General features: G+C 55.3%; 1 protein-coding gene across 1 annotated transcript; it reads left to right on the forward strand.

Moving 5' to 3' along the window:
* The first annotated feature begins 13,431 nt into the window (after positions 1-13,431).
* LOC104584629 lies at positions 13,432-14,942 on the forward strand. Its single transcript, XM_010239588.3, has one exon. The coding sequence runs from the start codon at positions 13,957-13,959 to the stop codon at positions 14,581-14,583; it is 627 nt and encodes a 208-aa protein (XP_010237890.1). The 5' UTR covers positions 13,432-13,956; the 3' UTR covers positions 14,584-14,942.
* The last annotated feature ends 581 nt before the right edge of the window (positions 14,943-15,523 follow it).

Consider the following 15,523-nt stretch of genomic DNA (forward strand, 5'->3'; position numbering starts at 1 on the left):
ACGGCCTTGGCGGACTTCGTCGCGGAATGGACGTCTGCAGGCGTGGAAGAAAATGAACCAGAGACCAGCCTGCCCGGCAAGCTGGACGAGGACCATTGGGTCCTCTACTTCGACAGCGCGTTCAGTCTCCAAGGAGCAGGCGCTGGGGTCTTCACCGACAGGGGACCAGTTGAGGTTCGCTGTCCAGCTCGACTTCGCGAACTCCACCAACAACACGGCGGAGTACGAGGGCTTGCTCGCCGGGTTGCGGGCGGCGGTCGCCCTCGACATCAAGTGCCTAGTTGTTCGCGGGGATTCCCAGCTCGTGATCAACCAGGTGAACAAGGACTACGATTGCCCGCAGATGGCACCGTATGTGGAAGAAGTCCACAAGATTGAACGTAAGTTCAAGGGTTTGCGTTTCGAGCACGTCAAGCGGAAGGATAACTTCGCTGCTGATGAGCTGGCCAAGATGGCAGCAGAGCGCCGGAAACCTCCGGCGGGGGTATTCTGTCAGAAGCAAGCGGCCCCTTCAGTCGCCCCCCCAGCCGGCTGCCGGGTACGCCCCTCCGGCAACCGAAGGAACCCCTACAACAGCAGGGGTCCATGCCGCTGACATAGCGGCATACGTTGGCCGGGAGATCCCTCCCTGGGCGGAAGAGATCACCCGCTACTTGAAAGGGGAGGCTCTCCCGGAAGATGACGTTGCCGCGGAACGAGTAGCACGGCAAGCCAAGATGTACACTGTGGTGGATAGGAACCTCTACCGCAGGCGTGCGAACGGGGTCAAACTCATCTGTATGCCGCAAGATGAAGGGCGTGCACTGTTGGAGGAAATACACCAAGGCACATGTTCACTCCATGTGGCTTCTCGGGCTTTAGCCGGCAAGGCATTTCGGCACGGTTTTTCCTGGCCCACGGCCCTGACTAACGCGGAGCGGCTGGTGAAGATGTGCGAACCGTGCCAGTTTCACTCGAAGAAGAGCAACCAACCGGCGCAGGCCCTGCATGTCATCCCTTCCTCGTGGCCGTTCGCGGTCTGGGGGCTCGACATCGTCGGCAAGCGGCCGAGAGCGGTTGGCGGTTATGAATATTTGTTCGTGGCCATCGACAAGTTCTCCAAGTGGGTAAAGGTGGAACCAGTGCGGAAGGTGACCGCCCAGGTGGCCATCAAGATCTTCAAAAGCATTGTGTGCCGATTTGGTGTCCCTAACAGCATTATCACCGATAACGGAACGCAGTTCACAAGCGCGGCATTCCAAACCTATTGCGAAGGCATGGCCACCAAGTTGCGCTTCGCGTCCGTCGCTCATCCAAGTTGTAACGGGCAGGCGGAGCGAGCCAACGCAGAACCTTTGACAAGCTCAAAGGTTACGGGAAACACTGGGTCGAAAAACTCCAGCCCGTGCTGTGGTCGATCAGGACCACACCTAGTCGGGCAACAGGCGAAAGTCCTTTCGCCCTTGTCTACGGGGCAGAAGCGGTGCTACCCCTCGAGCTCAAGCACGGATCTCCCCGGGTATGCGCGTACGGCAACACCAGCCAACACGAGCAAAGGGTCGACGATCTAAACTTCATCGAAGAGCTTCGGTGCCAGGCTGTTGTGCGAGCCGCGTGCTACCAGCAGGGACTCCGTCGTTATCACGACAGGCGAGTCCGTCCTTGGGGCTCGAGAACGGAGACCTTGTCTTGCGCCGGATACAAGGAATGAAGGCCGGGAACAAGTTGACTCCGAAATGGGAGGGCCCCTTCCGGGTAGTGCAGGTGATCAGGCCGGGGGCTGTCCGGCTGGAAACCGAAGACGGCTTGCCGGTGCCAAATAGTTGGAATATTGAGCACTTGCGCAAGTTCTACCCGTGAAGCGGCGGAGCCCGACCCTCAGGTGATGCCGCCGATGCATACCTCTCGAACTAGTGTAGCCGGGCAGCCCTCGTGTGTAAACCACTAGTTATTGTGAATAAAGATATTCCGGAGCTTTAAAGTTGTCCTGTTTATTCGCATGTTCTTCCTTCTCCTGTCTCCTGCTTCAGGTGCACAAAAGTGTCTTTCCATACTTAGTTGTGAGCGGGGGGCTGCTGGAGCCTCAAAAACATAAACTCGTTGCCGGATCGTTCCGGCACGGGACATGCAGTTGGCGGGTTTCCCGCAACGTGCATCACAGAACGTGCAGTTGCCGGGCTCCCCGCAACATGCACCGCGTAGTCGCTGCGCCTAGGAAATGAAATGCTCACATCCAAGTTTGGCATTGACCCTTCTGTGCCTGGGGGCTGGGAGGCAGGAGGCTATCCGTGTTGCTTTGTGTATTTCGTGAATTTCGAAAAAAAATTGCAGCACCTCGGGCCTGGTAAGAATCTAACCTGCAGGAAAAGATGGAATCTTGTGCACTGTGGTACCCGTGGGCTGCCCACGGGTCGTGGCATGCAGCGGTGCCTTGTGGTGCGGGACGACCGCAACACAAGGGACTCACCGCACTCCGAGGGTTCTGACTCGGGAGGGCGCCACCACGTGTGCCGCAGCAGCTTGGCATGCAGAGTGGTGGAGACTGTCCCACATTTCAAGGGAGGGATGCCACGGGTGCCGCGTTAATCCATCGCGTGCGGTGGCAAGTCCCTCCCCCGTGCCTATAAAAGGCGCGCCCCAGCCAGGAACGGCTCAGAGCGAAGCCGGGAGAGGGGCTGTGGGGGCAAGCGGTGCCGCGGAGGCGCGATGGTGGTGCATGCCATCAGCGCTTAGTGCCGACGGGTGCACTGCCATTGCGCCCTTGCCGCATCACCCCATCGAGTCCACCCAGAGGGGCGTCGCAGAGGCACGATGGTAGTGCATGCCATCAGCGTTCTGCGCCGACGGGTGCACTGCCGCCGTGCTCCTGTCGCGCCTCCTCAAGCGGGTGGCTCCTGGGCGAGGGTTGCCACGGAGGCACTGTGGTGGTGCATTCCATCAGCGTCCGGCACCGACGGGGTGCATTGCCGCAGTGCCCTTGCCGCATCCCTCCATAAGACACCTCCGCGAGGAGCAGGGGCTGCCGCGGAGACACGATGGTAGTGCATGCCCTCCGTGCCTTGCACCGACGGGTGCACTATCATAGTGTCCCGGCCGCATTCCCCTTGAGAGAGCCTTATTTTTCAGGCACGGGTTGTTGCGAGGACGCTGTGATGGTGCCGGCGCACGCCGCCCGTTCCGGCCCACCATCGCGTCCCTGCCACGGCCCCCGAGCAGTTCTGCTCCCAGGCGGCGAGGGCTGTTACACCCCTCGGGACAAGCTCCCCAGAAAAACCAGGTCTTCCCAGGTGCGGGGGCTGTCGCCGGGAGGCTATAACTTCCTCGCCACCCGTGCCCGCCGCTCCAGGTGGGGTGCAGTTAGCGGCAAGGATGTTATAGCCGTCTTGCGGCAGCTCCTGGGGCGGAGTCCTCCTAGGCCAAGGTTCCCCCCCTGAAGGCGAGGGTTGCCGCATAAGCGTGGTGGTAGCATCGTCGTCAGTGCTTGCCACCGGCGGCGATCCTGCCTCGGTGTTCCTGCCGCATCCCTCAGAAGCGGTTTTCCTTGAACAGGTACCCGCGGGTGGGTCCCTGCTAAGGCAGTGCTCCAGGCGCACTTTTCTGGCAAGCGTCCCGAAGCATCGGACTAAATGAAAAAGCTAAGTGCTTGAACATGAACGTTGAACTCACTAAGAACTGAACGAAATTGAGCGCTGTCTCATCGGGTGTAGCCCCAGAACCTGTGCCTAGCCAGAGTGTTAGAAGGACGCTTGCGGGGGGAGTGCGCTCCCCGTGTGGCTTCCCGGGTCCGTCCTGGAAGGGCACGGCTTGGAGTAGTTACCCCACAAGTGGAGTGGCCCCCCGCTACCGCTCGACCCCAGGTCGGCACCGCGGGTCCGTCCCGGGTCCCTGGTCTGGTCGAGGGTGAGGCGCGTGAGTCCCCTGCAACACAAGGTGAAACACGCAAAGGTTAGTGGGGCCGCCCCGCGAGACAGCACCGGGAACAAAGAACTAGAAAATGAACATGTTAAAGAACTTGATTGGCTAAGAGTCGAACGATTACATGGGATAATCCAAGAATAATTGTTTTGTTCAAACGGCGCTAAGCACCACACTTGCAGGGAAAAATAGACAAAAGAAGATACATTGTAAAGCAGCAAGCACGGCTGGGGGTTGCGGCAACTAGTTGCCGGCGTCTTCGGCCGGGGGCTCGGCAGGCGGATCGGGCTCCGGCTTCATCTGCATCCGCTCGACCACCTCGTCGACGAACTCACGCACTGCTTGGGTGTGCATGGGCTCGTCCTCGCTGTCAGACCAAGCGTCCGGCAGGGACTCGAAAGGAAACTCCGGGTCTCGGAGATGAATCCGCAGGAGGATTGTCCTGGCAACCTCCCGGGCGCAGTTGGCGACCTCGTTGGCGCCGTACTGGGCGATCCAGACGTCGAGCGTCCCAAGCTTCCCCACCAAGTTGGAGAAGAAGGGGATCAGGGTGGAGACGTCCGTGCCGTACACCGCCGCAGCCTGCAGCTCGAACTTGGGCAGCAGATCGCGCAGCGCTTGGGCGATCTTCACCAGCTTCTCTGTTTTTATTTGCCGCTACCCGATGAGCGTGTCGTGATGGAGTCAAGCGTCGTGCGCGGCCTTTTTGGCTTTGCGGACATTGTCCACAATCGCCGCAAGCTCCGCGGTCTTCACCGCGATCTCGTTGCCGGCCTTAGCGAGCTCCTCCGGACGGCGGCCAGTTCGGTCTCAAGCCTGGCCGCTCTGTCCTTGGCGGAGCCGAGCTGTCGCTCCCGCCGCGTCTTCGGTGGCCTAAACTTGCACCTCCAGCATGACGCAAAGGCCCTGAATCTCACCGCGGTAGTTGGCGATCAGGTCGTTCTTCTCGTCCAGCCGGGTCTGGGCCATCACGAGCACCTCGGCATGCTCCTTCCTGGCCGCCTCGAGGGTTGCCGCCATCGAGTCCAGCTCCCCCTGAAGCTTCGTGCGCTGGGCCTCCAGCTGCTGGTGGAGCTCGGCCTCCGGGACCACCGGCTCCCTGGCGTCCTCCAAGGCTTGCCGAGCGAGGCGCGCCTCCTCCTTGGCGAGGCGTGTCTCCTCGCGCAGCCGGGAGAGCTCTTGCCGCTCCCTCTCCACGGCTTCCCGTCCCTCGACGAGTTGGTTCTTGGCGGTGGCATGGTGCTCCCTCACCTCGTTGAAGGAGGTGACGAAGGCTTGTTGTTGGTCCCTGACGGCGTCCAGGAACCGGTGCCCCCCGCTCGAAGATGCTCGGATCCCAGGTGATAGGATTCCAAGCGATCCCGGTGAGGGTGCCAAGGTCGGTACCGGGGAGAGTAGTTGAGGACGACGAGGCCCCCGCTGCCGACGCGGGGCTGTGCGTGGGGTCGCCCGCCTGCTCCTGGGGGCCTTGCTGCCCTTCCCCGGCAACTTCCCCTGCGCCTGCGCCCGGGGACCCCAGGGCTGGGGAAGCCTCCCTGCTCCCGGTGGGGGCTGTGTCCTACTGGGCATCATGTGAGCACGCGCCAGTCGCGTCCGCGGCTGCGGGCGCGTTGCCAAGCGCCGTCTCAGTGGCGGCGGTGTCCATCGCTCCACTGTCTCTGGCGCGGCGGGGCCTGATGTGCGAGCCGGTTCCGACTCGTCCTCCGCCCCCGTGATCTCGACGACCGGGTCAAGATCAACCACAGTCGCGCCCGTTCCAGGTGCGGGCGCACTTGTGCCTGCAGCAATGAGAAATATGAGGATCGGCGAGTAATAGAGCTGTTGGAAACGGACAAGGGTGACCAGGGTGGTTAACTTGCGCGGCTGCCGGACTTGCGGGGGGACCTCTCCCGCCTCGCCTGCGCCGGCGGGAGCCTCCGAGAGGCTTGCCACGGGCGAGCTGCCGCTCACTACGAAAGAAGGTACGATTCATGTGTTTAACTAACAACCGAAAAAATGCAGCTAAGGAGAAGTGAAGAAGACGTACCAGTTGCCGGCCCCGCCTCCGTGGGGGCTGGGCCGTCATCGGGCGCGATCGCGTCACTGTTGACCCCTGCGGCGGTGGGGTCAGCGGCGCCGTTGGCGTCTGCGCGCGCCCTCTTGCTCGGCGTGGCGGGTGGAGAATCGCTCCTCGCCCTCTTGCTGGCACCCGCCGGCGAATTGGACTTCGGGGGGTTACGCCGGAGCGCGAAGCCCCGGAAGACCCCCCGCGCAGGCGGCGCCGTAGGCGCCCGCGGGGTCGCCGTGACCCAAAGTGTTGCAGGTGTTGACGGTGACGCCGCCGCGGTGCCGGGAACCAATCCTGGGGAGGTTGCCGCTGCGGGGGCGAAAACCGTTGCCGAGGCTCTGGCGGCTGCTGCAGACGCGGGCGCGACCGGAGTACCGGAGAGCGCCCCGGGAGGGGCTACAGCCACGGTGCTGGCGGCGGCCGCTGAGGCGGGGGCCGCCGCCGAGGTACCGACGGGCGCCCCTGAAGCGGCCGCCGCCGCAAGGTTGGTGGCCGCTGCTGGGGCGGACGTCGCCGTCGAGGAGATAGCTGCGGCCATTGCAAACGCCTTTGATCTCCGCACGATCAGGGGCGTGCTGTCGCTGTCTTCATCGTCGTCGTCCACGGGGACGACTTCTGGGGACGCAGCTGCCTGGCCCGCCTCGTCGTCCAGCGACTGGAGGAAGGGCCAGCTGGGCTCGGATCCGCCCCCGCTCTCCTCGAGCACCTGCTTCTCGCGGGGTGCTGGCAGGGGAGCGCGCGGGGCCCAAGTGGGGGTGTCGTCCATCAACTCCCACTCGTTGCAGGGCGTGAAGGCGCCGACGATGTCACTGAGCGCTGCAACGCCGGCATGAAGAGAGGAAACCCCCGGCAGGAACTTCGTTGATTGGAAGGTCTCGCCGGAGATCTCCCTCACCCACGTCCTGAGGGTCTCCAAGTCTACGCCATCCTGCTGGAGGCGTGTACTGTCCCCGGGACCCGTGTACATCCACGCGAGCCGGGAACGCAGTTGAAGCGGCGCTATGCGCCAGTGGATGAAGGTGCGCGCCACGTCCACGTCGGTGAGCCCCGCTAGCCGCAGCGCCTTAATCATTTCCACGATGGGGAGGAGATCGGCGTCGCGGTGGTACCTGTCTTGCCAGCCGTTTTGGGGTTGCGGCAGCTCCGTGGGCGACTGGATGAACTCTTGGGGGTCCTCCGCTTGGACCCAGCACCAATCGCTCCGCCACTCCTTTTCGATCTTCTTCCCCGACCGGACAATGAACTCGGACTTCATCTGGTCACGGCGCGGAACACCACCCCCGACGACATCGCCTTGCGTTGTCAATGCGGGGGTAGAAGTAGTGGCGGAAGAGCCCCACCAACGGCATCACCCCCACGAACGCCTCGCAAAGGAACTGGAAGGTGGCGAGGAGGAACAGCGACGTGGGGTGAAGCTGCGCCACCCGCAGCTGGTAAGACTCCATCAGCATGTGGAGGAATAGCGAGAAGGGCGGCACCAGGCCGGTGAGAAGGAAGCGCGCGAACACCTGGAAGTCGTTGTCCTGGTGCTCGACGCCCGCCGGGAAGATCAACGTCTCCTCGTGCTCGTTGAAGTTGGAGGCGACGGCATGCCGGACCTTCCCCAGCACCTCGCCGTTGTAGCCAGGGCGGTAGAAGGCGAGCGTGGCCCGCATCTCCCGCTTCTTCTGGTCCTTGGCGGCGGTCGCCTCGGTTGCCGCCTCGCTCTTGCTGGCCGTGGCTTTCTTCGAGACCTGCACCTCCTTCCCCTTTCTGGTGGTGGGGGTGCCATGGGGAATGAAGGCGAAAGCTAGTAGGAGCGCCTAATCATTAGGAGTAATGCGCGGAGTGGCCTTAACTTCCCTTAATAGAGGGGGAGTTAAGGCAGAAATCACGCGCCCACTACTCCGTCTGTAACGGCGCTGTACACGGGGCAGCGAAGGGACGCGGGCTCGCGGCGAATCGGGGCCCACACATCGGTTGAGGGCGTAGCCCGGCAACCGACCTGGGGGAGACTCATCCGGGAACAGGTGATGCCGGCCCACGCCCGAGGGCTACTGTCGCACCAGGGGCACCCGGGGTACCACCGCTGCGCGACGCGTGGGCCCCGTTCCCGAGTTCCTGGGAAGGTTCCATCCCGGGCAGCGGCTGCGAGCAACCCGGCAAGCTACCACCCCAGAAGGGCTAGCGGGGCTTCGGGGAATATTCCTGCCTGGCCACCTCCCGGGAAGCCGCTTCCCGGGGAGAGGTTCCCGGGTGCGTTGGGCCCGAGCGCTTCCGGGGGAGCGACTTGCTGGGGTAAGGGGTTCCCGGGCACAGGCTCCCGCTTCAAGGGTGGGGCCCAATGAGCAGATAAACAGCGCCACGCGGGCGCGTGGCGGGCGTGGGGTGCGCGACCCCACCGGGGCAAGGAGTAAGGCGCCCAGCTCATTAAATGAACCGACAGGAAGGGCGTTACCCGTCCAAATCAAGTAAACAGTAGCTGTCCAGTCCTACCCTAGGGTCTTAGACCCCTAGCAGCGGATGTGGCATCCATGTGTGCCACCAGCTCACCGAGGGGGAGTTGTATGCCTCCCCGCTCGACACTTGTAGCCCATGCACCGAGGCACCTGTGGCATCCCCTTGAGTATAAAAGGAGGACCCCCGTCAGCGGTCAAAGGGTTCCAGGTTCGATGCTTTCAAAGATTGGTTGGGTGGTTCGACAGTCACGCGATTACACAGACTCATAGCTCAACTAGTCCTAGTCCGAGGGTAGCAAGTAGCGTTAGCAAGGAAAGAGAGAGAGCCCGGGGACCTTTCCCCGGCAAGGTGTAAACGCTTGGCTCATATTCAATACCAGTTCAGACAGGCAGGACATAGGGTTTTATACTGTCGGTAAAAACGTCCTCCTTTTCGAAGAAAAAAAAGGTAAACAGTGCGTCGCGGATGTCCTCTACACCATATATAGCGGAGCGGCACAATCGACGATCCCGCGAGAGCTAAACACGGAGGTCTAGGTTGCGACCTCTGGGTGCCTATCAGGGTCATGGTGAGCCCGTGACCAAGGCGAACAGAGTGCTCTGTTTCACCGGAACTCGATGGAGCGCAGAATTTGCCGAACGGATGGCCCAACTTCGATCGGATATAAGAAAGTAGAGCGCGGATTAATTTGCAGATTCAGTGAAGTGAGAGGGCTACCTAACAGAGCCGTAGTATGATTGAAATTTGGGAGGAAAAGTCATCTCAAAACAAGGGGTTTAGGTCTTCACAAGGCAGAAACAGGGGAGAACGTTCGTGCAAACAGGAGATGAGGCCTTTCTACAAGATGCTTCTGCTTGCGCTTGCCACTTATGGCGCTGTCCCTCAGCCCTCAAGTGACTCTACTTACGGAAAGAAATTTTGGATGTGCACGGGTGTGAGTTGGGGGCCCCAATTTTTCAGGGCGCCGATCGATCGATCACCTCGCACACCGTCGTTGCCGGGCCTTGTGTAGCACGATAGGGATATATATGAGAAGAATAGTCTAATATGTACAGCCTGGATTCAAACCTCAGCTCTGCCTTAATTTAAATCAATGTCTACTTTCTTCTGAGCATCTATAATTTTTTTTATTAACAAAATTTAAAAATGAGCACAACTCTATTGCCACACTAACTTCCGATTTCCTCAATTAGGCGAAGTACTCTCTCCGTTCCATAATTCTTGTCGAAATATTACATGTATTTAGATATTTTTTAGAAATAAATACATTCATTTTTGGATAAATTTGAGACAAGAATTATGAAACGGATGGAGTACTTTGTATTGCAATGCCCGTCAAGCTGTCAAGCGCGACATGAACTTCTGATTTTTGCCGATTAGAGGAAAAATACTTTCTTTCAAAATGTTTCATGGAGCTCGCTACCTAGTGTCCAATCAATCATCGTTGTAGATGTGTGTGATTTTGTGGCTGAGAACTGGAACATTTCCAGGGCCCGTTTCCTAGACTGATCCTAGCTGCGTCTTGGCAAGTTGTGGCAAAGTTTCCCCCTCCACAAAATACAACCATTGATCTTGTTTACTTCCTGATGCCTCCTACTTCTATGTATGGAAGCCGAAAAGAATTCCTTGGTGATATTTCCAACAAGCTGGTTGACTACTAGCCATCTTATGATTGATCGGTCAAGAAGTTTAGAAGTGGTCTAGATTTAGAACACATTTGCGTGCTAAGGATGAGTGAGAGTCTGTGAGATGAGTTGAGACCGGAGAAATGGAGAGAAAAAAAGGATGGTGGGTGCCTTTTAAAGCAAAGTGAAGTTGAATCAGCCATGTACAAATGAGCCCACACTTACCACATACAAGTCCCAAATTTGACATGGTTATTATTTCAATGGTACATTACACAAGGATCCGGCCCAAGCCTAGCAAAGATGAGCTTCAAGCATTCCTCCAGAACTGCAGCAGCCGGGCCATGGAAACGACCACCTTCCTGCATCGCCTGCCTGTATAAGAACCACATTATGAGAGTTCACCAAGATCTTGTGGCAGCCAAGATGATCCGCAGTAACCACACCACGAACATGTGGAAGTAAGTGGCTTGATGCGCCAATGAAAAAGCTGTTACGTCGGACTCTGTTTTTTTTTTTGGAAACTTGTCCGACTCTGGTTGTACTGCTACAGGACACAAGGATGATGCCAGCCCAAGCCCAGCAAAGGATTCGTAAGCCCAGCAGCCGATAGCCGTCGGGGGAATATACTCCAACAGCATGGCCAAGAAACAGGCGATCTTGATAGTTTGTGACTGTTAAATGAGATGCTCCAAAGAATAACGGACCCTGCTATGTCCACAGCGCACTTGCCTCGTCTCAACACTTGCCTCGTCAATGATCTGAGAAAGGCCAAAGAGCGCGCCAAACAGCCATGGCTCGATCACTGGTGGCGACCTCTGGGCGCCTATCACGGTCATGGTGAGACGGCCGGTGACCAAAACGAACAGAGTGCTCTGTTTCATCCTTCAAAAAGCCTCGTGGATCTCATCACATTGAGTCCAACGATCGCTGTAGATCTCGTGTGATTTTGTGGCAGACTAAGTGAAAACATGAAAGTTTCCAGGCCGCCCTTGTTGGACTGATCCTAGCCGTGTCTTGGCAAGTTGTGGCAAAGTTCCCCCCACTGCATAGTGCTACTAACGATCCTATTTACTTCCTGATACCTCCCACTTCTAAGTATGCAAGCCGAAAAGAAACTCCTTCATGATATTTCCAACAAGCTAGTTGACCACTAGTTATCCTATTGTTGTTCTGCCAGAGAAAGTTCAGAAGTGGTCTAGAATTCGAACACATTTGCATGGGAAGGATGCGTGTGTCTCCGTGAATTCGAACACATTACGGTGTTGTACCCCTCTCCGCCGTTTGCGGGCATCCCCGGTCGGTACTGGTGTGCTTTGTGCCTCCATCTGGCACTGCTCTTTTATGAGAAGCTCCTGGTACCCCTAGGTACCGGCTAAAGACATCATACTCAGCCTGGTTGTCACCCGTGTGTTGAGTTTACCCGCCATCGAGCGGAGCATCGCTGCCATCGTGGACTGGTTCTTGGCGCCGTCATTTATTTGCTCTAGGCCCCCAGTGGCGGAAACTTTCCTCGGCGAGCTTCTCCAGACTTTTTTTCTTGGCCTTTTTGGTGAGCCTAATGCGCATGAGCATGGTGTCCGGGAGGCCAGAACGAAATTCCTGATGCCTCATACTCCTAAATGACTGGAGATCAAAACAAAATTACATCCTCGTATACACCCAACGAGTTGACTATTATCTCCAATTTACCGATCAAAAAGATTAAAGCTGATCTCAATATCAAACAGATGGCATACAAGGCTCGAGATGAGTTGAGGCCGGAGAAGTGGGCAGCGTAAAAACAGAGAGAGGTGGACTTTTTGAACTGAGTGAAGGTGGAGGTATGTTAGCCACGCCTCTTATATATGTAGGTCTTTACCGTGCTTGCGGACGTGAAATGCTTAGTGTCGAGCTTGGTGTTTCGACCTAACGTTAGGTACCTGGATCTAATTGTCACGTGATGCTACGAGCAGAATGGCAAACATATATTCTTCATTAATCATTATAGTACGAAAGGACACGTGAGAATGCATATCAACCTTATGATTTCAGGAGCCTGATGGATTTACATACTTTCTTACGAAGGGAGAGAAATAAAGGAGGCTAGAGACAACGGATTTTTTTATGGTAGGGTGGTCTGGTCATTAATGAAACCAAACAGGCTACTCGAGCAACAACCAAGTTGCCGTGTCGATACAGTTTCATAAAAAAAATTATATATTGATCTTCTATTTCACTAAAAGAAATCCTCCAAACTGTTATGCGCAAAGACCAAAAGGACACAAAATATGTCGTGTAAGAGATAGCTGCGTGTCAATATCTGGGAAAGTAGCACCCGCAGCCAGAGAACTCGCCGGAACCGGGGAAGACGATGCCAAGCGGAGCCCCAGATTTTGATCCTATACTTTGTTGTTAATTTGATGCTTGCTAACTGTGATCAAGATTATTGAGTCTTGTAGAATAAGTCTGTTATATGATGCTTGTAATCTGTTGTTTTTACCGCATCTCCTTGGCCTGTTTACCGCATCTGACATTTCAGTGCTCTTGCTGAAATTCCACTAATTTTTTGGCTAGCTTTTATTTGAAATTCACAGCTAAAATGAGAACGTCCATGCAACTTGCAGAAAATACATTGTTTTCTCCTCATTTTTGGTTGAGAATTTAGAGAAAATTGTGATTGGTTTGAAGCAAACAAAACCACATATGAGTAAATAAATCATCCTGATTGGAACATAGATAAAGATTCGCCTAGTTCAAACAATTAACTAACTGATTGACTAAGGTCGGCTGTAGCAAATCGATAAGTACAAGCTATCGATCCCACACCCCCAAATCCTCGATTCCATTACTTCGATCAAAGTCTATCTTGTCATCATTCGGTGGTGGCCGGATCGGTGGTCCTATTAGGACATGGCATCGATTTCGCCAACTTTCTGATGTCTCCGATTCCTACGTGTAGAATCTGCAAACATATTCCATTCTACTATTTCCAACAACTTGGCTGCGTTTTCTGATCGATATAAGAATGACTAGAATTGATCCGGATTTCAAAGGCCTTGACATATGAGGCGTGCAAAATGAGTTGAGACTGGAGTAACCGTGGGAAGGGAAAAATGAGACACCTTTTATAAAGACGGACGGAGAAGGTCCGGCCTGGACGAGAACGAACTTAAGGACAAAACACTTTTTTTGAATTGGACACAGACTTAATATCTTCTCTAGTATGAAAGCACCAATGTCTTTTTTACTTCTAAACTACACACAAAATGTACACCGACTCATTTGCTCCTCATAATTAAGAGCATCTTCAACAGATGATATAAAATAGGGTTTGTATCCAAAAAACGTTTTTTAGACACGGACAGCAAAAAACCCTCTATCCTGTGCCCTATAATTTTAAGGCATGCTCCAAAAAACTGAGACAAATTCTATATTTGCATCACAGGATAGGGCTGCCTTATCCTTCCAAGCGAACCAACTGCCAGGAAATTTCATCCCTTCTTCATCTCCCCGACGCCGCCGCTGCTCTGCGCCGCCGCTCCACCCTGCTTCCCTGAGCTGCTGCGCTGCCGCCCCACCCTGCTTCCTCGAGCTGCTTCACCGCGCGCCCCAAGCCTCCCCCACCATTCTATTTCTCCAAGCCGTCACCGTCCCGATCTACTCCGGTGACCGCTGCGCTACGCCGCCGCTCTGCCCCGGTTCCCCGAGCTGTGGAGGTGAACATGCGTGTGCCCTTTGTCGAGCCCCGCGCCTCCTCGACCGGCGCCGATCCGTTCCGTTGCCTCGACCGCCGGCTGACGCCGACAAGCTACCGCTCGGTCCTCCTCTACCACAAATTGACGCCACCGTCGGCGCCGCCGCTCCACCGCCTCGCCCACAAGCCTGACGCCGCCTCGCTCCCCGCTCGGTCCTCCTCTGCCGTCCTCCTCCGTCGAACACCGCCTCGCCCACAAGGTGTTCGACAGAAAGATGAGCGGCTTGTTCGATGATTCGTCAACTGATGACGAATTTGACATGTGTGAAGAGGAGGATATTGCTATAATCTTGGCCGTGCACAAGAGCAAGCGGCCCAAGCACGGTGGCTCCGTCTCCGGCCGTGAGAAGCTGTGGAGGGAGAGGATTGATGCACACAACTGGTTTATGCGGAGCTACTTCGTGGAGAACCCCATTTATCCGAAGAGGTACTTCCGCCGCCGGTTTAGGATGGGCACAAAGTTGTTTGCACACATTGCCAAGAGTGTGAAGAAATATGATCGTTTCTTTGAGCAAAGGAGGAATTGCGCCGGAGAGCTTGGCCATAGCACCTACCAAAAGGTCACTGCCGCATTGCGTATGATGGCATATGGCATTCCGGCAGATCTTGTTGATGATCATTTGGCAATGGGTGAGAGCCAAGCCATCAAATGTGTCAAACGCTTTGCAGTAGGAATTGTGAGAGTGTTTGGAGAAGAGTACTTGAGAGCTCCCAATGCTCAAGACACGGCGAGGCTCTTGGGGATCAACAAGGCTCGTGGGTTTCCAGGTATGCTTGGGTCCATTGATTGCATGCATTGGAGGTGGAAAAATTGTCCTGCAGCATGGCATGGACAATTTTAAGGTCATAAGAAAGATTCCACTATTATACTAGAGGCCGTTGCCGACCATGAGACTTGGTTTTGGCATGCTTTCTTTGGGATGCCCGGCTCTTGCAATGACATCAATGTTCTGTAACGATCACCACTCTTTCAGAAGTTATCCATGGGTGAGTCTGATGAACTTTGTATCTTATGTTGTTGTATGTGATGAACTTTGTCTTCGTATGCTCATTGGTGTGCTATTTGAACTATTTGTGAGTTGTAATGAACTATTCAGTACTATTTGTGATTGTTGTATTTAGATTTATTTATCATGATACTCATGTTGTTTGCTGCATATATGTTTGCAAATGTGAGAAGAAAACAAATTGTGTGGTGGCCTATTTTACATCATCTTGATTTTTGTCAGTACCCTATTTTACATCATCTAGAATGGCTTTCCTATTTTAGGGCACGAAAAACTGCAAAAGTGGTCCTATTCTAATTTTTCAGTGCCATATTTTACATCATCCGTTGAAGATGCTCTAAGTACACTAAACCAAATCTAAAATTAATACTCCGATCCATAATAAATGTCTACAACTTTATACTAAATTAGTACAAAAGCCAAGACATCATGCATCGGAGGGAGTAGTACTTTGTTGCTTTGTCAATTGTGTGTACGATTAATTACAACTGACAGTTTCTGCCTCTGCTTTTCTTCTTCCCGCACGAAACAAAATACCGGTTTCTTTTAATCTCGTCGACGCCTCCTGATCGCTCGAACCTTCATCAATCAAAGCTATCGTTGTTCCAGTTAAAAAAGCCATCCCTGCCGCCACTCCCTTCCGCGACGCCCCTCCCTCCCACAGTCACCACGTAAGAGAAACCTTCATCAATCTACATAAGAGAAACAAGCAATGCATTTCCTAACTTCCTGCATATGGCGTGGACCGTGGAATACAATAGTCAATATATAGGTG

The sequence above is a fragment of the Brachypodium distachyon genome, chromosome 4 (assembly GCF_000005505.3).
Source record: "Brachypodium distachyon strain Bd21 chromosome 4, Brachypodium_distachyon_v3.0, whole genome shotgun sequence".
Lineage (NCBI taxonomy): Eukaryota > Viridiplantae > Streptophyta > Magnoliopsida > Poales > Poaceae > Brachypodium > Brachypodium distachyon.